A 22,704-nucleotide genomic window follows, 5' to 3' on the forward strand; every position below is an offset into this window, starting at 1 on the left:
CCCTCGCTTGGCTGAGGGCTCCAGGCCCCACAGCCACGCACCAGCCTGCCTTGAATTCCCTACGCAGGCTGCTTGGCCAGGCCACCCAGGGGTCTTAGGCAGACAGGGATGGAAGGCAGGTGGGGGGACCCTGTTGGAGAATTGCTTTTGGTCTTTTTCTACCCCTAAAACCCAGTGTATTTGCTTGCCGGGGCCGCCATAACAAAGCACCACAGACTGGGCAGCTTAAACAGCAGGATTTATATCTCACAGTCTGGAGGCTGGGAGTCTCAGATCAAGGTGTCGGCTAGTTTGGTTTCTCCTGAGGCCTCTCTCCTTGTCTTGTAGACAGTCATCTTCACCCTGTGTCCCTGTATGATCACCCTCTGTGTCTCCATCTTCTTATCTTATAAAGACATCAGTCAGATTGGATTAGGGCCCACCGTAATGGCCTCATTTTAATCTAATCACCTTTAAAGACCCCCATCTCCAAGTACAGTGACATCTGGGGGGACACAGTTCAGCCAGTTGACACCCACCTGACTGGGTCCTCGGGGAGGCTGCCTGCACCCCGGCCTCCGGGACACAGCTGAGAAGGAACCAAGCCCCTGCCCACCATGGCTGGTGTCCTGGTGAGGGGAGGGGGCAAGAAACCAAACCAAGAAGACACTTGCTGGGGGGTGTTAAGGAGGGAAAACAAATCCAGGGGATGTGAGGCAGCGAGTGGTGGGCACGGTGGTCCCCCGAGCTTGGAGGGCATGGGGACACATTTGAGCAGAATCCCGGGAATGAGGGGCCTTCGGGAGAGGGGATGGCAGGTGCGGAGTCCCCGAGACGGAGCGGAGCGGCAGGAGGCGCTGTGTCTGGAGGCGGTGAGCAAGGTGGGGCTTCCTGGGAAAGAATTTACCATCGCCCCTTGCTTCTGGGAGGTGGTCTCTCAGCCCTCACAAGAGCGCCCATTTGCCTGGGGGCCTGGAGCCTGAGATCAGTAAGTCATGCCTGTGTGATGGAGCCCTAGGAAGAACTCTGCCCCTGACCCTGTGAAGGCCGAGTTTAATCTGGATCCTTTCTCTGCTGTAAACTGAAACCATGAGTGTAACACTTTCCACGAGTCCTTCTGTGAGACGGTCAAACCTGAGGGTCATCTTGGAGACCCCAAGCCTGCATTTGGTGTCAGAAGTCCCCTCCCAACGTCCAGCTGCCTCAAAGCTTGAGGGGACAGAAGCAGGAAGTTAGGGGAGCCGGGGACCAGCCATGCCACGTGGGGCATTGGAGGGACTCTGGCTTTTAGTCTGCGCGAAGCAGAAAGCTCCTGGGAGCTTTCAGAGATGGCGGATCTGGTTGTTATTTTAAAAGCATCTGTCCACAGAGAACACAGTTAAGGAGGCAAAGCCTGCAGCTCAGGGCCACGTGGGCTGGGGCAAGGATCTAGGCGAGAGAGGAGTGTGGCGTGGCCCTGGGTGCGGGGGTGGCTGCGGGGTGTGATGGGGAGAGAGGAGGTGAGGGGCTGGGGGTTCTGGCTGGTGCTGGGAGGGGGCAGCGCCTTCTGCCGAGGTGAGGAAGAAGGCAGCTTGATGGAGGGTGTGCAGAGCTTGAGGTCTCATGGAACTCCGAGGGGGATGCAGTCGGCAGCTGGACGTGAGCCTGGAGTGCGGGGCTCAAGGGAGTTGTCAGTGCTGGGAACTGTCGGGGCCCCAGCCTCAGGAGGGTGGGAGCTCCGGTGACGCGGGGCCAGAGAGGAGGAGAGAGCAGAGCCCGGGACCAGAGTGAGAAAGCGGTTAAAGAAGGTGACCAGCTGAGTGAAATGCTGCTCGGACCGTCCTGTCAGATGTGTCTAGGACCAGACCCGAGGTTTGGTGGGGAGGGTGGGATGGGAATCTCAGAATGGGAAGAGCCGGGCTGGCTCTGCAGGGTTGCAGGGAAGCATGGTGACAGCGGAGGGGGGTGTGGAGATGACAGCAGGTCCCATAATCTGCTGGGACCACCCAGGGAAGAGGGGACCGAGGATGCAGGAGAAAGGGTGTGTGCACTGGTGGACCGCATGGACTGGTGGTGGCGGGCGGGCAGGGAGCCGGCTGGGAGCAGGACACAGCAGAGGGGGAGGAGCAGAAGGAGGGAGGAGCACCGTCCAGGAAGGGGGCTTGGACGGACAAAAGAGGTGTGGCAGGTGTAGGGTAGCCAGGAGGAGGGCACTGCCCCGGAACCCAGTCTCCCCGAGCCACGCAGAGTCCCATCCACCCGGGACGGGGTCTGCCCAGAAAGTATGTGGTGTGAGAAGGGGGCCGAGGCAGGAGGTGAGACATGAGGGTGGGTAGGTGGGGGGGGGGGGGGACAGTGAGTGTGGCCCTGAGTGTGGTGACGGCGGTTGTGGTGGGGACGCCAGCAGGAGGGGGCCAGGGAGCAGAGTGGTGTCCCAGAGAGGGCTGCCCATAACTGAGGGTATGGAGGGTGGTGACCAGGGAATGGGTGGCAGCCTGCTGGCTGTGGCGGATGGAGGGCTTGTGAAATTGTGTAGGGAGTCATATGCAGGCTGTGGTTAAGTAAAATAAAACAGGAGAGTATAGAAAACATTAGGGCCTTGCACAAGGATGCAGATTATATCATGAAACTTGTCCTATACATGTGGGTGCTGGATCATAATGTAGAATGTGTTTTGTACTATTTTTTACTATAGTAAAGCACAATAACATAACATTTGCCATTTTAACCATTCTTAAGTGTGTAATGCAGTAGTGTTAAGTGCATGCACATTCTTGTGCAACCATCCCCCCGATTTTTCATCATCCGAAACAGAAACTTTGTACCTATAAAATGTAAATTTTACTGTGGTCATAGTTAAAAACATTTGAAAGGCACTGGTCAATGGCCAGCGAGGGGGTTCGTGTCTGGGGTCGTGCAGAGGGCAAGATCCTTACAGGAGAGGGCCAGTGAGCTGACAGGCCAGGGCACTGTGGCTGCACTCACTTCGATTCTAAGGGAAAGCTGTGTCTCCAAGAAGGAAGCCAGGAAATGCAAAGAACAACAGCGAATCTGGTGCTAAATTTTTCAAAGAATGAAGGGGTCTGAAGAAATAGTGCAAAACTAATAAAAGTGCCCAACTACCACTCATAGCTAGATATTTAGGTTAGTATTGAGCAGCCAGGAAAAATATCTGTTAAAAAACCTGCAATAACAGAATAAAAGCAGGATACAAAATTATAAAACTTTGCCTCACATCAAAATTAGGATTTTTTTTTTCAGCAGAGGACTGGCTGAGAAAAAATATTTACAATAGCAAAAACAACCAAAGCTTAATATTTAAAACAATCAAAGGAATCTTGAAAATTCACAAGAAAAAAGAAACCCAGTTGGAAATGGAAGGAGACCTGAAAGGCTCAATAGTTCTTGAAAATGTGCAAGAACCGTCTTCAAGTCACTTAGCAGCGGGCTCTGTGGAAGCCGGGAGCTGCGGACGTGGCCGGGAGAACGGCCGCGCTCCAACAGCAGATGGGACTCCCCCAGAGGCACCGAGAGCTGTGCGGATACATTGCATCACAGGAAGGAAACAAAATCATGGGCGCTACCATGTATAGAAAGGGTATCTACGCTGTGACCCAAACGGGGTGGGCTGATGCTGATGCTGGGATTTAAACATCAGTCTAGGGAGAAAGGCCGGGGGACCCACACAATGAACACAGGGGAGGCCTGCGGGGCGGAGTGCGGACGCGGGGCGGGGCGGGCTGTCCGGAGCTTCCCCACGGGCCACGTGTGCATCCAAGGCGCTCAGGTCCAGCAGCTCCGAGCGGCCGGGAGGGGGGCGGGGTGGCGACGCGGAGGACCCGCCCTCGGGACGGGGTCGTCGAGGGGTCCGGCCAGGAAGCCCGGCCCGCGCCCCCTCCCCCAGCCCCCGGGGCTGTGAGCCGGCGTGGCCTCCGCCGACCCACGTGTGCCGGGGAGAGCGGGCGACCGCCAGCTCCCCGGACTCGTGGTTCCGACCGCCGCTGACCCCGCAGCCGAGATCTCAGCTCAGGGCAACCCGCGCCTGCGCGGCGCGCTCCTCTTTTGAGCCCGCCCCGCCCTAGCCCCGCCCCATCCTCCCCTCCCTCCCCGCGCGGCCCCGCCCCCGCACCCCTCGACCCTCACTGGCGGGCTCCGAGGCCGCGCTCGGCGGGCCGGCCAATGGGAGCGCGGCGCGCCCCGCGGCACGTGCGCCCTGCCCTGCCCAGCCGAGGGCGAGCCGGCCGAGCTGCGGGCGGGGGCGCGCGGGGCGGGGGCGCGCGGTCGGGGCGGGGCGCGGGGCGGGACGCGCGGTGTGTCCGGGGGCAGGGCCGCGCGCTGATTGGTCGGCGCCGCGCTCCCAGGCCGTTAACGGCGTCGCGGCGGGGCAGCGGCTTCAAAACAAAGGGCAGGCGGCCCGGGGGCGGCGGCGGCGGCGGGGATGCCTCGCGCGCGGCCGGGGAGCCAACGGCCGCAGCGCGTCCCGGGCCGCGCCGGGGCCGCCGGAGAGCCGCGCCCGAGCTGAGCGAGGCCGGGCCGATGGGCGCTGCGGGCCGGGGCGCGGACCGGCGGGCGGCGGTGAGTAGGGCGGGCCCGGCGGGCGTACCGGGCGGTGTCGGCCGGGGGGCGGGGGGCGCGCTGCGGCGGGACCACACGGGTTCGGCGCGGACCGCGACGCCGGGTCAGGAGCGTTTCCCCGGTTCTCCCTCCTCCCGCCCCTCCCCACCCCGCCCTGGAGAAGGCTCGGGAGGAGCCGCCCGCCTGACGGTAACAGGCTTTTCCCCTAAAAGAAAGGTCGCGCCTGGGGAGGGAAATGAGGACAAAAGGGGCCTCCCAGCGTGTTCATGGAAGGGGGGCGTTTAAAGTTGCCCACGTGAAGGGCGAGGCCGAAATGCCTCGTCCCGCATTCGTTCCCCACTTGTGGCACCGACTGAGCTTCACGGGCGCAGAGCCTGCAGGAGCCTGAGCCTCCTCTCCCTGGCGGGGCCGGCCTCCAACGGGCATCGCCGGGAGTCCAGGTTAAGTGCCGAGTTCTGCGTGGGAAAGGGCTGCAGTTCCGTCTTAGATGGACCACGGTGTGGACGACGTTGGCGTCCCCACCCCAAGCTTTTTCTGTGCAGTTGCATTTTTCTTCTGTATGAAACATACACACCTCAACCTGTTGTTTCCTTTGCTAAGAATGTTAGTCTTTCCACCCATAACCCTCAGTCTCCTGAACTCCTACCCAGGCCTCCCTCCTCCGGGGATGGCCTTCAGGTGCGTCCCTGAGCAAGCTGCTGCTCTCCCTGCACCTGTGCCTGCTGCGGCCTCCGCTCTGCTCCAAGAGATGGAACACACGTTGGTTGAGCCCCTGCCCCTCCGCGGCAGCTGTGCTTAATCCCGGTGTTGAGCGTTGCGATCCTGCCCGGGTCCCCCCCACCCTCGCCGTGGGATCTGGTCTGAGGGGAGCTAACTCAGGCTCTGGGGGCCCCTCCCGCTGCCTCTCCTTGCATCTCAGGGGCTAGAGTGTCTTCTGCGTGTGGGAGCCCCTCAGCCAGGACCAGGGGGACCCCATCTTAGCACAGCTGTAGCACAAGCCTTGGCCTGTAGTGGGCACTTTAAAAAAGTAACTGAATGATCCTAATCACCAATCTGATTAATCGTCTTTATGATTTTTTTTAAAGGATATTTATTTTACTTTTTTTTTTTTAAAAGGAATTCCTTTTATTTTTATTATTTATTTATTTAGTTAGTTAGTTAGTTTTGGCTGTGTTGGGTCTTCGTTTCTGTGCGAGGGCTTTCTCTAGTTGCGGCAAGCGGGGGCCACTCTTCATCGCGGTGCGCGGGCCTGTCACTGCCGCGGCCTCTCCCGTTGCGGAGCACAGGCTCCAGACGCGCAGGCTCAGTAATTGTGGCTCACGGGCCTAGTTGCTCCGCGGCATGTGGGATCTTCCCAGACCAGGGCTCGAACCCGTGTCCCCTGCATTGGCAGGCAGATTCTCAACCACTGCGCCACCAGGGAAGCCCTGATTTTTTTTTTTAAATAAATTTATTTTATTTATTTATTTTTGGCTGCGTTGGGTCTTTGTTGCTGCGTGCAGACTTTCTCTAGTTGTGGCGAGCGGGGGCTACTCTTTGTTGCTGTGCGCGGGCTTCTCCTCGCAGTGGCTTGTTGCAGAGCACGGTCTAGGTGTTCAGGCTTCAGTAGTTGTGGCACACGGGCTCAGTAGTTGTGGCTCGTGGGCTCTAGAGCACAGGCTCAGTAGTTGTGGCGCACGGGCTTAGTTGCTCCGCGGCATGTGGGATCTTCCCGGACCAGGGCTCAAACCCGTGTCCCCTGCATTGGCAGGCGGATTCTTAACTACTGCAGCACCAGGGAAGTCCCCGTCTTTCTGATTTTAAATCAACTTCTTTATTTTGGAAACTTCAGATTTACACAAAAGTTGCAAAGATAGTACAGACAGTCCCAACGTGCCCCGCGCTCCGTGTCCCCGGTGTTACCATCCCATGTAGCCATGGTACGTTTGCCAAAATTAAAAACTGATAGAGGTATATGCCTTTGACTAAACTCCAGACATTACTTTTTCCGTTTTTGAAGCACTAAAATTTATAAAGCTCTTTATGTTGAGAGCCTTTGACCCCTACCTGCCTTCACCAGGTTCCGCCAGGATCCTCTCAAGGGGCGGGGGTGGCAGGTACAGAGGGCAAGGACTTTCCATGCAGTGTCTTTTTCTCCCTGGTAGCCTGATGAGTGGAACATAGTTTCAAATATGAAGAAGCAGTAGAAGTCCCCTGCTTTAAAACCTTCTCATCTCTGACACTTTATTCGCAAGTCATTTGCTTTTAACTTTTTAGAAAGTAGTTAGATCTGCTAATCAGCAAAACCTGCAGGGAGTGGGAATTGTGAGCAGAGAGTTGAGTGAGGGGAGGATGGAGAAAGTTCTGAACCGCCAGGTCACTGGAGGCTGAGGGTTCCGGGGAGGGCAGTGTGAGTTGGATTCAGGAAAGAAGTCGAGAGAATGAGGTCCAGTCAGCTGCCGGCGACATCACTCCCGTGATGGTGGCACCGGCACTGCTGAAAGCCTGTCGCCGGTGATGGAGCCAAGCCACGTAGTCCACACCTGGGAAGCCTGAGAACCAGGACCAGAGTTCCCCGTGGGGTTTGTGAGGCGTTGAGACAGCTTGCCAACCCTCGGCCACTGCAACAGCAACCTGACACCTGGTATGATTCTCGGGTCCTCCGTGGGACTCACGATTACCCCCATTTTACAGATTGGGTACCAGCTCGGCTTGAGGCCCCACAGGCTCCGCATATGTGGCTTGGTTGGGTCGAGCCCCCGCAGCAGCCTGGCCCCCGCAGCCACACGGCCCCCACCCCCCAGCACCAGCCCCATTCTGGCTTCTCTCTGCCTCTCTGTTTTTTCCCTTCCCTTCCCCAACACAGGGATGCTTGATTATGTTTCAGTTAGCATGTGGTTAATAAAATGGCATAAGATTCCCAGGCTCTTTCCTCCCACTTCCAGCTGAAGACAGGGCAGCCCTCCCTCTGTCATGCCTGCATCTTCCCTTCTTAGCGAGGAAAAAGGCAACCTCTGCTAGGAGGCATCCCAGGGCCACGGCTGGGAAACTTAGTTAGTGGGAGAAATTAAAAAGAATGTATCACAGGTTCTTAGAAAAGAAAGGCTCAGTGCCAGCGCCCTCCTCAGCAGTCTGGTGGGAGGAGGTGGAGGCAGGCCACGCTGGGGGAATGAGGGGGCTGGTTACGGGGGGACGCGGGGGCAGCTGGTGGGGCATGAGGGCAGAGGGGGCTTCATCTGAGGGCATAGGAGGCGGCCGGGAGAACTGAAGGAGTCTTCTCGCCCCTCCCAGCGGATCCAGGGATCCAGGAAGGCTGCGGTTCCAGAGACGTGGAAAAAAGCTTTTCACCCTGTAATTTAAGTAGGAAGTCCATGTGTGCGAAGGGAAGCTGGTACTGCCCGAAGCAAATTTTACACATGCTGTTGCTCTTTGATGGACACCTTCCAGGCCCCCCGACGCCTTGGGCCCATGTGCTGTGTGTGTGTGTTTGTGGTCAGTACCTACACTTGGTATCAAGATCAAAAGTTACAAAAAAGTAGATGGTGAGAAAGAAGTGGCTGAGGCCCCACCTTGGAAACAGTTCTGATAAGTCCATCAGTGCGTTTGGCCGGTCCCTCTTAGTGAGATGGGAGATGGTTTCTAATCTCTAGTTATTACAGGCAATGTTGTAACAGCCTTTTCCGGGTTACTTTGCGCAGGGGCCAGGCAGCCTGGAGGGAAATGCCGGGGATGGACCCTGGGCCTGGGGCCTGCGCCCGGGTGCGCCAGTGGGTGCTGCCAGATGGCAGCGATGTCCCAGGTGCCTTTGCCAGTGGAGTTGTCAACTTTTTAAAATCTTTGCCAGCCTGCTAGGTTGTAAGACAGGTACAGTGCGCCTTTGGTTTGCATCCGTTTGTGATGTTCACACCTGCTCACCTGTCTACAGACACATGTTTACAGGGGTCCAGGGTGTAGATTCTCAGCTTTGAATCCAGCTGCACAGCTTGCTTACTAGCTCTCGGGGTGTCCGTTTCCCTGTCTGCACGGTGGGACTGATCAGACCACTCGTGTCTTAGGGCTGCTGTTAATTCATGGGATTCTCATAGACCAGCAGCAGCCTGGGCCACAAGGCTCTTGGGCGCCTCGTGATGGTGCTGGATGGGCTGCTCTCTCCTTGCTGGATGGCGCGGGCGCGTGGGCAGCACCTCGGCCTTCTGAGCTGTGTTCTTCCCCGCTGTTGCCAGCGCCGGAGCTTGTGCACCAGCCCCAGGGAGACCCGCTTCCCTGCCCGCCTGTGCCTCCGTCCCTCCCCGCAGCCAGGTGGGCGAGGCAGGGCCGGGAGGACAAGTGAACCCGTATGGGGACGAGAAGGGCCGGGAGCCCGCGCCCTCCCGGGAGTGTCAGCTGCTTGCTTGGGTGGTGGTTCTCAGGATTTGTCTTTGGAAGCGTGGTAACAGCACCATATGGACATGGGCCTGATTTACGCTCTCTTAAAATAAATATCCATGCTTATTTTAGGAGAGAAACTTCTGGAATCCAGAATGTTGTTTTTGGCCTAAGAACTTACCCCACACTAACATCTTCGTGGGGTGGTGGCTGCTCCCCAAACCCAGGGGACACGGCGGCTGCAGTAGAAGTGAGGCACGTGATGCATTTCACCTCAGGTACTAAGGTGGGTCCTGACTTGTCAGCAGGTGTGGTTGGAAGAGCCTGTTTGTGTACTGGTGGCTGGAGAACTTGGCCAGGATTTCCCTGCCTCGGGGACATCCAGCCTGAAAACCTAGTTTAATCACGACACGCTTCTCTGTGACTGAGATCCAGCCAGGTTGGGCCGCTGCTCCTCTAGGACCCCCGGGAGGGCGGTGACAGGGGCGGAGGGCAGGACACAGATGGCAGGACGCCAGGGTGGGAGGCAAACCCAGCCCTTGAAGGGTGACTGTGGGTGCTGAGGATGGACCGGGCTCCACAAAGGTGACAGGAGCCCAAGAGTGGGGCTGCTCCGAGGGAAGGGGCGTTCAGGTAGGCCCCCTGCATGTGGGGGGCATTCACGGCGTGGAGAAATTCAAAGAAACAGAAACGCTTGGCAAGTTGCCACTTTATTTTATTTGCGGGATCTTAGTTCCCCAACCAGGGACTAAACCCGGGCCCCTTGCAGTGGGGGATGGAGTCCTAACCTCTGGACCGCCGGGGACATCCTAAGTTGCCCCTTTAAACAGAGTCGCCCCATCAGAGGCCACTCCGATTTAGAAACGAGGGGTGTCCTGCTTTCTAATCATGAGTCAGAGTGGTGTCATTTGTCTAAAGGATGGGCTAAGTGAAGGCCGTTTCTTTAGTCTCTGTTCAGGTCACTGGGAGCCATGCTTCTGCCACTAACGGGGCCCAGGACTCTGAAGGCCTGAACCACCAGGGATAAGAGAGGAGTTTATTCATTTAAGGGTCCTTTAAATACAAAGAGAAAAACTCAGGTGAAGATACTGAAACAGACAACATGCGTTCAGTCAGCACTGCAGTCAGAACAAGTGCATTCTGTCCTTGCTAAGGCTGGTTTTTCTATCCTGAGCCGGGATACCCCAGCCTTGGTGAGTCTGAATGACCCTGAAATGACCGCTCCCGGGCCGGCTCCGGCGCAGCACGAGCTTCCCTCTGGCTGCTTCTGGCCTCTGATGTGATGGAGTTCAGGACACGCCACCCTAACGTGTGGCACCTAGGCTTCCTGAGTATCTTAAGCTTGAAGGAGTTTGAGAAAACAGCAGAAGGGGGGTGGTCAGAGTGACCTTCTTCCCTGAACCTGGCCATGAAACTCCCCTTTGAGAGGGCCCCCTCCCTGCACCAGGAAGAGGGAAGGCAGGGAATTGGGGCCGAGAAATCTGTATAAACAAACCTTGTCTTGTCTTCCTAGTTACTCCTTCACCATGGACCACCCCAGCCCAAACCCCTCCGGCCTCGTCAGTTCTTCACAAACTTATTGATTTGTTGTCTAAAAGGTATAAAAGCTTCCTGCTCCTGTTACTCTGTTCATTTTCAGACCCAGCCAGGGACCCTAAGAGGGTCAAGGAAAACTTTCCCTCCCCTACAGACACTTGTAAGATAAGTTCTAGACTCAAAGCTCTCTCTTTGTCTCACTGGCTCTCTGGCTCATTTGTACACACACATACACCCTCCTGGATTGTGATTTGAATTGCATTTAACGATTACTTTGGGGACGATTCATATATTTACAGTATCTTCCAGTCCTGGTCATGATTTAGCTCTCCATTGATTTAGGTTTTTATTATACCCCTCAGAGTTTTCTAATGTTCTCTGTAAAGGTGTTTCCAGTCTTTGAATGTGCTCTTAGATACTTTATTGTTACACTGTTGTATGAGAGTATGTTTTCCCTTATAAGCCTTTTCTTGACTTACCAGCTGGCTGGGACTTCTGGTACCGTTGAATGGAAGTGGCGGTATAGAGAGCATCCTGGTTTATTCCTGATGTCAAAGATAATGTTTTCTAAGTTTTACCATTAAGCATGATGCTTGCTGTGAGTGGTTTTGGGATTTTTTTATTTGTTTGGTAGATGCCTCGTAAAAGGTAAGGAAGTTCTCTTACAATCTTAGTTTGTGTGGAATGTTTTTTAAATTGTGAATGGATGTTAAAATTTTGTTGAATGCTTTTTTTTTTTTTTTTTTGCATCTATTGAGATAAACAGAACAATTGGTGGTAAATTTTTCTGATATTAAATTATCTTGCATTCCTGTGATAAAATCACCTTAACTATATTGTACCATCCTTTAAAATACTGCTAGACCCTGTTTGGTCATATTACTTAGGATGTTTGCATCTTGGTTTCTTTGAAGAAACTTAGTGAATTCCCTTTTTTTTTTTTTCCCCTGCACCGCGGGGCTTTCAGGATCTGTTCCCTGACCAGGGGTTGAACCCGGGCCACAGCAGTGAAAGCCCAGAATCCTAACCACTAGGTCACCAGGGAACTCCCCTGAATTCCATTCTTGTACTGCCCTGACCCAGGTTTGGTGTCAGTTTAAGCTACATCAGATGGTTGGAGAGTGCTTCCCCTTTCTCTTTCCTGAAAGAGTTTGTGTTGGATTGAAATGAATTCTTCCTTGAAGTATGGTGGAGCTCTCCAGGGAAGCTCCTTGCCTGTAGGTGTATTTGATTTGCATTGATATGTGTGCATATTGGGGGAGGAGACTTTTTACCAGTGATTTGATTTCCCTAATGTTTATAGGATTATTCAGGTTTTCTATTTCTTCTTGAATCATATTTTTAACTTAACGTTTTCCAGGAATTTATCTGTGTGGTTTACATTTTCCAATATATTGACTTAAATTGACCACAGCACCTCTTCCCCATGAGTCTTGCCCCCAGAAGGCGCTACCCGTTTGCATTTCTGATGGCTGGCTCTGCTGTCAGAGGTCATTAGTCTTTTCCGAGAACGCACATTTGCCTTGTCGATCCCCCCTAGTGGATCCAAGTTTTCCTTTTCTGTTTCAATATTTTTTTCCTATTTCTTTCCCTCCTTATATTTTTTGGGGGTTGTTTTCCTGTTCTCAAACTTCTTAAAGATGGGTGTTTAGCTCATTAATTCCACCTGCTTATTTTCTATTAAGAGTCTACATTTCCCTTTAAGTTCTGGTAAGTACCTATTCTGTTATTGTTTAGTTCAAAATATTTTCTAATTTCCATTATTCTTAGACACATGGGTATATAGAAGTACATTTCCTAAATTATAAACATATGAGGATTTTTCTAGTTATACTTTATTATTGATTTCTAATTTAATTGTATTGTGGTCAGAGAATATACTGTGGTTTCAGTCCTTGAATTTGTTGAGATGTGCTATGTGGTCAACTTTTGTAAATGTATAGGTGCAGTAAATGAGTCTGTGGTTCTTAGATAGTTTTTTTTTTTTTTTTTTTTTTTTAGAATGTTGGGGGGTTTTTTGTTTTGTTTTTAATTAATTAATTTATTTATTTATTTATTTTTGGCTGTGTTGGGTCTTCGTTTCTGTGCGAGGGCTTTCTCCAGTTGCGGCGAGCGGGGGCCACTCTTCATCGCGGTGCACGGGCCTCTCACTGTCGCGGCCTCTCCCGTTGCGGACCATAGGCTCCAGATGCGCAGGCTCTGTAGTTGTGGCTCACGGGCTTAGTTGCTCCGTGGCATGTGGGATCTTCCCAGACCAGGGCACGAACCCGTGTCCCCTGCATTGGCAGGCAGATTCTTAACCACTGCGCCACCAGGGAAGCCCTCTTAGATAGTTTTCTACATGTATTTTAGTTCCAGTTTCTTCATTACAATGTGCAAATCCTGTATATCTGCCCTAGTTTGTGGTGTTCTACCAGTTAGTGAAAGATGCAGTAAAATACATACTATATTTTATACAACTATATACTATGTATTTATATATACTAAATATACTATAAATATATAAATTACTATGTAAACTATTTATATACTACAATTACTAGTCCTATTGATTATAAATTTACCTCTTAAGGTTTTTTCAATTTTTGACTTACATATTTTGAGACTGTGTTATTAGGTAACAAGATTTACGCTTGCTGTTTATCTCCCTGCTGTTTTATCTCATAAAGTTTTTCTATTAAATGTTACTATGTAGGGACTTACTGGTGGCACAGTGGTTAAGAATCCGCCTGCCAATGCAGGGGACATGGGTTCGATCCCTGGTCCAGGAAGATCCCACATACCCCGGAGCAACTAAGCCCGTGCGCCACAACTACTGAAGCCCGCGTGCCACAACTACTGAAGCCTGCACACCTAGAGCCCGTGCTCTGCAACAAGAGAAGCCGCTGCAGTGAGAAGCCTGCGCACCACAACGAAGAGTAGCCCCTGCTCATGGCAACTAGAGAAAGCTTGCGCGCAGCAACAGAGACCCAATGCAGCCAAAAATAATTAATTTTTAAAAATTTAAAAATGTTACTATGTAAGCAAAATATAAATATATTTAATATAGTTTTTACTTTATTATTATTTTTCAGTATTTGTTTTTATTTATTATTTATTTTGGCTGTGCTGGGTCTTTGTTGCGGCATGCGGGCTTCTTAGTTGCGGCATGCAGTATCTAGTTCCCTGACCAGGGATCGAACCCGGGCCCCGTGCATTGGGAGTGCAGAGTCTTACCCACTGGACCACCAGGGAAGTCCCTTTACTTTATTATTTAAATATCTTTCTCTGTCCTTTTGCTACTTCTTTTTTTTGTTAATTTTTATTGAAATATAGTTGATGTACAATGTTGTGTTAGTTTCAGGTATACAGCAAAGTGATTCAGTTATACATATATACATATATTCATTCTTTTTCAGATATTTTTCCCTATATGGGAACGATTACAGAATATTTAGTAGAGTTCTCTGTGCTATACAGCAGGTCCTTGTTGGTTATCTATTTATATATAGTAGTGTGTGTAAATTAATCCCAAGCTTCTAATTTATCCCTTCCCCCCAACCCCCTGCCCTACCTTTCCCCTTTGGGAACCATAAGTTTGGTATTCTAAGTCTGTGAGTCTGTTTCTGTTTTGTAAATTAGTTCATTTGTATCAGTTTTTAGATTGTACCTGTAAGTGGTATCATATAATATTTATCTTTCTTTGTCTGACTTACTTCATTTAGTATGATCATCTCTAAGTCAGTCCATGTTGCTGCAAGTGGCATTATTTCATTCTTTTTTATGGCTGAGTAATATTTCATTGTAGAACTATACCACATCTTCTTTATCCATTTATCTGTCAATGGACACTTAGGTTGCTTCTGTATCTTGCCTATTGTAAATAGTGCTGCAATGAACATTGGGGTGCATGTATCTTTTCAAAGTATGGTTTTCTTTGGATATTTGTCCAGGAGTGGGATTGCTGGATCATATGGTAGCTCTGTTTTTAGTTTTTAAGGAACCTTCATACTGTTTGCAATAGTGGCTGCACCAATTTACATTCCCAACAACAGTGTAGGAGGGCTCCCTTTTCTCCACATCCTCACCAACATTTGTTATTTGTGTTCTTTTTGATGATAGCCATTCTGACAGGTGTGAGGTGATAGCTCATTGTGGTTTTGATTTGCATTTTTCTATTTTAACTTCTTTGTGTGAATCACATACATACAAGATATTCATAAAACAAATATACTGTTAGCAAATAATTATGATTCATAGGTCTGTGTTGCCACCACCGAGGTTCTAGCCATATCTTTTTATCCTTTCTGCGTCCTTGTTTAAGGTGTGTGTCTCATAAGTAGCATCTAGATAAAGTTTGTTTTCTGTCTAGTTGAAACCTTCAACTCTAACATTTAGTTCATTTATATTTAATATACGCATTGAAATATTTGGGTTTAAATCTTCGGTCGTTGTGCTTCCTGTTCTTCCCATGGTGTTTTTCCTCCCTTCCTCACCGCCCTTTACAGTTTTGGAAGTTATACACCTGCTCTTTGTTCTTACAGAAGTTTCATCAGAAATTACAACATTTATCCTTAATGTACCAGAATCTACATTTAATCCATATGTGGGTCTTCTTTTTTGGACAGTACCCAGACTCTGGGAGTCGTTGGTCTGCGCCTTCACCCTGGCTTCTGCTCACATATCATGAGCGGATCTCTTCAAAGTTCCGTGAGACACTGCTGCTCTGCCCACCTGCACATGGACCGTTTTCTTTACTCACCATTCTGCCTTCTTTTAGAGTCTGAAGTTTAGACTTTAGTGGGGTTTTTTGTTTTGTTTTTCTGTCTGAATCATATCCTTGAATTTCCTTTAGAGATATTTTGCAGAAGTCAAACTTTTTAGTTGTCTGCAAATGTCATTTCCTGAATTCTTTTTATTTATTTATTTATTTATTTATTTATGGCTGTGTTGGGTCTTCGTTGCTGCGCGCAGGCTTTCTCTAGTTGCATCAAGCAGGGGCTGCTCTTCATTCCAGTGTGTGGGCTTCTCACTGAGGTGGCTCCTCTTGTTGCGGAGCACGGGCTCTAGGCACGTGGGCTTCAGTAGTTGTGGCTTGCGGGCTCTAGACCGCAGGCTCAGTAGTTGTGGCACACGGGCCTAGTTGCTCTGCGGCATGTGGGATCTTCCCGGACCAGGGCTCAAACCCTGCATTGGCAGGCAGATTCTTAACCACTGCGCCACCAGGGAAGCCCCCATTTCCCGAAATCTTGAAAGATATTTTCACTGCATGTAGAATTCTGGGATAGCAGTTATTATCTTTCAGGAATTTACAGGTACCTTCCCCTACTGCCTTCTGGGTTCCACTGTTTTACTTGGGAAGTTGCTGTTGAAAGGTAATTTTCCCTTCCCTTCTGGATGCTTCTAAGACTTTTTTGCTTTTTTCTTTGGTGTTCTGCAGTTTCACTATTATGTGATCAGGTGTGGCTTTTTTATTTATCTTGCTTGGGATTGTTGGACTTGTCTGTGGATTGGTGTCTTTCTTCAGTTCTGGAATCGCCTCCTCATCTCCTCACATAGTGCCTCTGCCCCATTTTCCTCTCACTTTACCTTCTGTAAATCCACACACATCTGTGCTTTTGCTATCAGATCCAAGAAGTCACTGCCAAATCCAACATCGTGAAGATTGTTCCCTACATTTTCTTCTAAGGGTCTTATAGTTTTAGTTTTTACATTTAGTTCCTTGATCCATTTTGAGTGCATTTTTGTATATGGTGTGAGGCAGGGGTCCAACTTCATTCTTTCACATGTCAATATCTTGTTTTCCCGCACTATTTGTTGAAAAGACTGTTCTATCCACATTGAATGGTTGTGACACCCTTGTTGAAAATCACTTGACTATATATGTGAGGGTTTACTTCTGGACTGATACGTAATTTCTCAGAGATTAATACCGGATCCATCACACGTATTCATAAATGACATGGTGCTTTGAGTCGCCAATTCCATCATTTGGGACAAGATGTATCCAGTGCTGCTGGCCTCACTCAGATGGGAGTCGTGTTGGCTGCTGTTTCTTTCACGTTTTCTGAGCCACACGATATAAGATGTATTTGGGCAAAAGTTTTCTCAAATTATTTATGTGTAAAAGTAGTTCACCTGCCACTTCCAACTAAATTTAGAATGGCTAAGCCGTGATTAGCTATTAGTATTTTTATGTACTCATATTACTATTTAAGTATTAGATCTTTAACATCTAGGCCTGCCCTTCCCTTCTTTACAACAGGCTTCCTAAACACACTTTTTGTGTTTCATTCTCTCTGTGACCCTCTGCTCTGTGTTGACTTGTTGACAGGTTGTGGCGTTTTTCTCTCACCCCAGCTGTGTGGACAGGGCCACACGCCCTCCAAACAACAACGGCTCTTGCGTGCATGTTCCAGTGTTTCTTCTGTCAGAGAGCCCAGCAGAGCTGCAGCTCCTCCCGTGCCAGCCCTGAGCTGAGCCAGGAGTGCCCAGCGGAGATGGTGAAGATGACAAGGTCCAAAACTTTCCAAGCGTATCTGCCAAACTGCCACCGAACGTACAGTTGTGTCCACTGCAGGGCCCACCTGGCCAATCACGATGAGCTGATCTCCAAGGCAAGTGTCTGGTCAAGAACTCGGCAGGCTGCCCTCAGCCATGATCACTGAGCCTAAGTGTAGACAAATACTGAACCACCCCATGGCCTCCTGGGTTTGCTGGGCCCAGAATGTCTGGAGCCCTGTGGGCGGCACTGAGGGAAATTGTGTGTGTGAGTGAGGACAGCTACGTCGTGGTCTTGGCCGTGGTCTTTGCCGAGTGGTGGGTTTTGGGGGCCAGGCCACGGGCCTCTGAAGATCCCACAGTAAGATGTCAGTGACTTGTCAGAGCAGTTAAAGTCATGTAAAGCCAGAGGACATGGACAGTACAAAGGAAGCCTGGAAAATCTGTGTAAATAGTTTCATAATAAGGGAATTAAGAAAGTTTTAAAACTCAGAATGGTTAAGAAGAGAAGAGGCTGCCTTGGGGGAAATGGGATCTTTCAGGAAAGAACCTGGGAGGGAAGCTCTGCCAGGGCTGCAGCGCTGTGCGGGCCACGAGCAGCCCCTGGGGGCGAAGAGGGCAGGACCCACCTCATTGCCTTGAACTCTTGACTAGCAGTTTGTCATGTTTATAACCAACCACTTGGGAACATTTAAAACAATCCCTCGGGAGACAGTGACTGTCCTCTCTCCCCGTGCTGTGGGTCACGACCCCCACCCGTCCTCTAAGTCCGCCTCCCTGGGCAGGAGCCTTCTGCTCCTTTGAAAACAAAGTCATCAAGAAGTTTCTGGAATCCATGCTTAGGCCTCTTGTTTCAGGCAGTTAGAAGAACATCTCTGTACTTGTGGTAAGGAAGTGACAGGGTCCTTTTTTTGGAGGGGACACACGTGCGGCTTGCAGGATCTTAGTTCCCTAACCAGGGATGGAACCTGTACCTCGTGTAGTGGAAGTGCAGAGTCCTAACCACTGGACCACCAGGGAAGTCCTGGGTCCATCATCTTAAGGGAAAACCGTCAGATAAGGTGGTGTCTGTGCCATCACTGCTTCTGTGGCCCCTCTGTGCGTCCAGAAGCTTCAGTGGAAGGGCAGCCCCTCAGCACCGGCTTCGGAGGCAGAGCTGCTCCGGGGCCTCCAGATCGGCCATGTAGCTCAGGCGCTGCTCTGGCCACACGGTGGGGGGGAGTGGGTTGTTAGTGTCCAAAAGGAATTTGAGGTGCTTTTTTCAAAGGACCCCAAAGCCAGTAGTAAGCTGTTCTTTAAAATAATCAAGCACAGAGGCCCTCTGGGTGGAGCCGCCCTGACGTGGCCTCGCGTTCCAGCTGGTGATGAATGGCGTCACTTCCATCTGACCACGACAAAGCCTTTAACCCCTCTTTCTTCTTCGCAGTCCTTTCAGGGAAGTCAGGGACGAGCCTACCTCTTCAACTCAGTGTGAGTATCGCTGCCGTGGCCTCACCAGTGCCGCGTCCGCCACCAGGCCCTGCGTGCTGCTTCCGAGAGCCTGCCAGTGCTCGCTGCCGTCGAGGGCTCAGGAAAGCAGTATGCCTTTTTCCCAGGCTGGGTGTGGTTTGTTTCCTACTGGGGTAGATCTTGATTTCCACCGAGACAGCAGGACTGTGGGCCCCTCCCCACAGCCTGTCCCATCCTGGATTCTCGGGGGAGGCAAGAAGTTGTTCCTTCTCATCATAGGTGGGGGGAGGCAGGGACAGGAGGGGAGTCAGGAAGGACACCCTGTGTCCTGGGAACAGCTGGTGGGGGCGGAACTGTGGGCCCGGGGCCCCATGAGGGTCCCAGCACCTCCTCCCCACAGGGTGAACGTGGGCTGCGGCCCTGCGGAGGAGCGGGTCCTTCTTACCGGCCTGCACGCCGTGGCGGACATCTACTGTGAGAACTGCAAGACCACACTCGGGTGGAAATACGTGAGTGACCGCGGGTCCGCTGTAATAAAGAACACGTTCCCAGTGGAAACAAAACATGCCAGGAAGCGGGATAGGTGCTGCCAGTCAAGGAACACGTTTTAAAACCGCATCTTTCAGAGTCCATGGACTGGGGGAGGGAGGGATGGTCACCAGCCAGGTGGGAGGTGGGGAACTGGACATGACCCTGCAGTTGCGCTCACGGCAGACCCCTCTGCAGCGCTCGGGGCCCCACCCCCAGGACCCACCTGGGCCCTGTGCCCTGGTGCTGTCCCACACACCACCCACTCCCATACTCCAGCACGGGGCAGGGGGGGGCCTGTGTCTGAGCCATTGCATCCCTTGCCCCTGAGAAGGGCCTTCCCCTCTCCACCATCTGTGACCCTGAGGACTTCACTCCCCTATACCTGGAGTCCCGGGAAGGAGGCCTTTGCTTGGCTTCCCTTCCCAAACTAACCCCGCACGTGGTCGGTGCTCAGTAACAAACTTGAATCAGTAGTTCCCGACAAGTTTCACCATCACTCTGCAAGTCCAGGCCAGACCTGCCCTGCTCCTGAGGGCTGGTCACCCAGATAGCCACCCCTCCCCGGCCCTGGACCGCACGGCACAAGGGGCGTCTGGGGAGACATGATACTGCAGTTATTTTCTTTGCGAAGTGTAAAATGAAGTTGAAAAACAAAACTGATTCTGTCCTGAAACCTTGTCTCTCTCTTTTCAAGGAACACGCCTTTGAGAGCAGTCAGAAATATAAGGAAGGAAAATTTATCATTGAGCTTGCTCACATGATCAAAGACAATGGTTGGGAGTAAAGTGAAAACTTCCTGTTCTCTTTTGAATATGATTTTGTGAAAGAGACGGTAAATGTAATGGAAACATAGGCACATCTGATGGCAGTGTTTCTTGAACTCAAGTCTCACAGGCGGCCTCTCCAGGCCAATCCCCTGGGTAAGGCGTCCCTCCGATCTGTGTCTTCAATAACACGGTTATTTCTGAAAAGTTTCAATGACCTTTTTCTAATTTCTCAAGATGTAGAGAAAAGACCTAACCAACTGGTGACTTATCCATCCAGTTAACACCTTCTTTAACCAATGCCTTTAAGATAGTTTGGCTCTGCTCTTTCGTGTTTGATAGAAAACCAGACCGAAGCCCCAAAGCCCACAGGGAGGTCTCTTCGGAGAGCCAGCTTCCCCTCTTGTTTGGATAGAAGGTACAGTAACCACTGCTCCCCGATTCGTGGAACAACACGTTGGTTATTCTTCTCGCAGATGAGCTGTGAGGGCAGTGCTTATTTAGGAATCTCTCAGACATCTATGAATCTATGCACCAAGGGTGTTTTTTAGCCTTGTTCAAAAACCGAGGCCACCAGTGATAACATTTTAGATAAGCTATAAATAGAGAAGTGTGTCTAATGGAACATGCTGTTTATTTAAGTCAGTAGCTCCCTTATCTCACAGGCAAGTGAATGAGTAGTTAGCAGAGACAGTCTCGGGCTGGTGTGCAGGCACAGGCCCACGGGGGCTCCAGGTCAGGCACTGGGCCGCTGGTCCATGGAGTTAGGGTGGAACGCGCTGGACCAAGAGAAATCGGGTTTCCTTTTCTACTCTGATGTATTTGAAGAAAAAATTATTTTTTGCATATTTGAAAGAGGCCAGAGCAGGCTAGGCTTCCAAATTTAACATTTGCCAGATAGTTTTAAAATTTTTTTGGAAAAGGTTACAGTCAGAAGACAAGGTTTAAACTTTGCAGTGAAGATGTTTGGTTTATTCAGCAGGTCCCCGTGCCTCCCTGGTTCTGTCCTGTGGGCCGACACAGGCAGGGCCCAGCAGCCTCCCGAGTCCTGCGTTTCTGCCACAGGTTCAAGTTCCGACTCACCCGTGCCTATGCAGGGAGTGGGCACCACCCACGGGTTTTGGCCGCTTTGCAGAGAATGGAGGCCAAAAGGCATCCCCACAACAGTTTTCGTGTTCAGTGTTCTACCTGGCTCTGGCCAGTGGGCCCAGCCTGCCACTGGGCGTCTGGGGGCCTTCAGTGTGGTCACCGGGGCATGAGACTCCCGGGACCCCAGTGCTGAGGGTCAGAGAGAGGGCTGAGGGAGTGGGGAAGAGAGGAGGGCACAGGCCGGCTCCCAAACTCCTTCAGACGAGGTTAGTCCTATGGCCACAAGCGCGAGCTGGCTAGGGACAGAGAGGGACCGGCTGCCAGTTGGTGGGTGGCCCTCCCCTGACCCCCAGCCACTCACCTGGGCTTCCCTTTGACACCATCTCTGCCTGGACCTGCAGCCTGGATTGTGGGGAGTGTCCTGCCTGCCCTGGGTGCTGGGTCGTCCACGAGGGTGCCCAGCGGGCCTGGATGCATCTCAAGTTGCCAAGGAAGTGCTTGGCACGGCGCAAGCCTCCACTGCAGGCACTCTGCCGCCTCCCAAGCTGGGCCCCGGGCCTGGTCCTCAGTGCCCCGTGAAGGCCCGGCCAGCACCTTCCCTGAGACGTGAGTACGAATCCCTGAGACCCCACCTGAGCCAGCGGCTCCTCAGCCGGGCCTCCTCCCCAAGCTTCAGCCTGTGGCCCAGCTGCTTCTCCAAAAGATGCTTGCTGATGCTGAGGAACCTCCTAAAATTCCTCTGTATACACTCAACTTATATTTAGAGCTTTTGTATGTTCTGGGCACAGTTACCGCTCCTCCGCTCTGAGCACTTTGGTTTTGTGCCGTCTCTGTGGTGGCATTGAAGTGTTTTTACCAGTGGTCCATGATGACTTTTGTATTTTTGTAGCTGACACCAACAAAGACTCTTAACAATTTTCTTGTTAGTCTTCTGCAAAATCCGAGCTCCTTTTGAAACCAAATGAACTGACTGTGAGCAGCTTCAAGGACGGACACTCACGAGACCACAACCAGATGTGCTGGTCGAGTGCTCTGGAATGCGCCACCCTTTTAAATTCCTAAACAGTAAATATCACCCTGTGACTTTTATTTATTTAAGATATTTTTTTCCTTGCGAAGAGTGGGAGGTGATGCCAGGATTATAAATGCATTTAAGTTAAACTATGTAATGTCTTCTGCACAGTACATATATATATAGTATTTTTATACCTTAACGCTTGTTCTTGATGGCATCTGTCAGATATTAGGAGGGATCAGAAATGGGAATTGTTTAAAAAGTCCTTTAATTTACCTGATAACCTCACCAGGGACTTAACAAAATCTGAACGTTTTTAATATCTAGAAAACTAAAATTTAAGCTCAAAATGACCTACAGAAATGTAAACCCTCATTTATCAAAGCCTCTGGGCAGGCCTGTCCTCTGCTGTGGGTGGCGCCGCGGGGCTGCAGCCCAGGGTGGCCGGCCTTCCCTCAGGGCAGTTGGGCACAGCTGCCGGACAGACGGATGGACAGAAGCCCAGGCCAGCCCGAAGGTTTGCCCCTCAAGCAGGACTGCCAAGCTCACGTGCACAGGCTTCCTCTGGCCCCACGTCCGGCTCTCCGTCCTCTGTCTGTGTGAGGTTTAAAAATAAAGCTTCCAACATCCAGTGTCTCCTAGTTAGCAGCATCACGGGTCTCGCGGCCTGACGGGGTAGCCAAGGAGCTGCTGAGGGCAGAGCCCCCAATCCGGGGGTCCAGGAGCCCTAGGCAAGCGTCCCCGCGTGGCCCACAAGGGCACTTAACGCTGGCCGTCACCAGGCCCTGCCACCTCCTCCCCGTGACCCCAGCTCCCGGAGACAGCACGGGTGTGTAAGCCCCTCAATGGTGAGAGGGTTGGGAAGATGTGAGGGACAGCAGCCTGGCCCAAGGCATCGGGGGAGTGGGAAGGTCACCATAGAGTCCAGGTCCCAGCTGACGGATATGGGCAGGGGCCTCGGAG

General features: G+C 51.5%; 1 protein-coding gene across 2 annotated transcripts; it reads left to right on the top strand.

The window, feature by feature from the left end:
* Positions 1-4,394: 4,394 nt before the first annotated feature.
* YPEL1 (yippee like 1) lies at positions 4,395-22,368 on the top strand. Of its 2 annotated transcripts, XM_036875062.1 has the most exons (6): positions 4,399-4,533; positions 9,010-9,155; positions 16,727-17,009; positions 18,320-18,363; positions 18,743-18,851; positions 19,568-22,368. In XM_036875062.1, the coding sequence occupies exons 1-6, from the start codon at positions 4,495-4,497 to the stop codon at positions 19,655-19,657; spliced, it is 711 nt and encodes a 236-aa protein (XP_036730957.1). In that variant the 5' UTR covers positions 4,399-4,494; the 3' UTR covers positions 19,658-22,368. The 2 variants fall into 2 exon arrangements, with proteins under 2 accessions (XP_036730955.1, XP_036730957.1); XM_036875060.1 differs by lacking the exon at positions 19,568-22,368 and having other exon boundaries at positions 4,395-4,533; positions 18,743-19,561.
* The last annotated feature ends 336 nt before the right edge of the window (positions 22,369-22,704 follow it).

The sequence above is a fragment of the Balaenoptera musculus genome, chromosome 14, assembly GCF_009873245.2.
Source record: "Balaenoptera musculus isolate JJ_BM4_2016_0621 chromosome 14, mBalMus1.pri.v3, whole genome shotgun sequence".
NCBI classification, from domain to species: domain Eukaryota; kingdom Metazoa; phylum Chordata; class Mammalia; order Artiodactyla; family Balaenopteridae; genus Balaenoptera; species Balaenoptera musculus.

Excerpts from the sequence above, each read along its gene's own strand:
- YPEL1 (XM_036875060.1), top strand. The coding sequence starts at position 4,495 with ATGGGCGCTGCGGGCCGGGGCGCGGACCGGCGGGCGGCG. Across the intron at positions 9,156-16,726 it reads CGTGATGCATTTCACCTCAG|GTTGTGGCGTTTTTCTCTCA; the intron begins GTACTAAGGTGG and ends ACTTGTTGACAG. Across the intron at positions 17,010-18,319 it reads ACGATGAGCTGATCTCCAAG|TCCTTTCAGGGAAGTCAGGG; the intron begins GCAAGTGTCTGG and ends TCTTCTTCGCAG.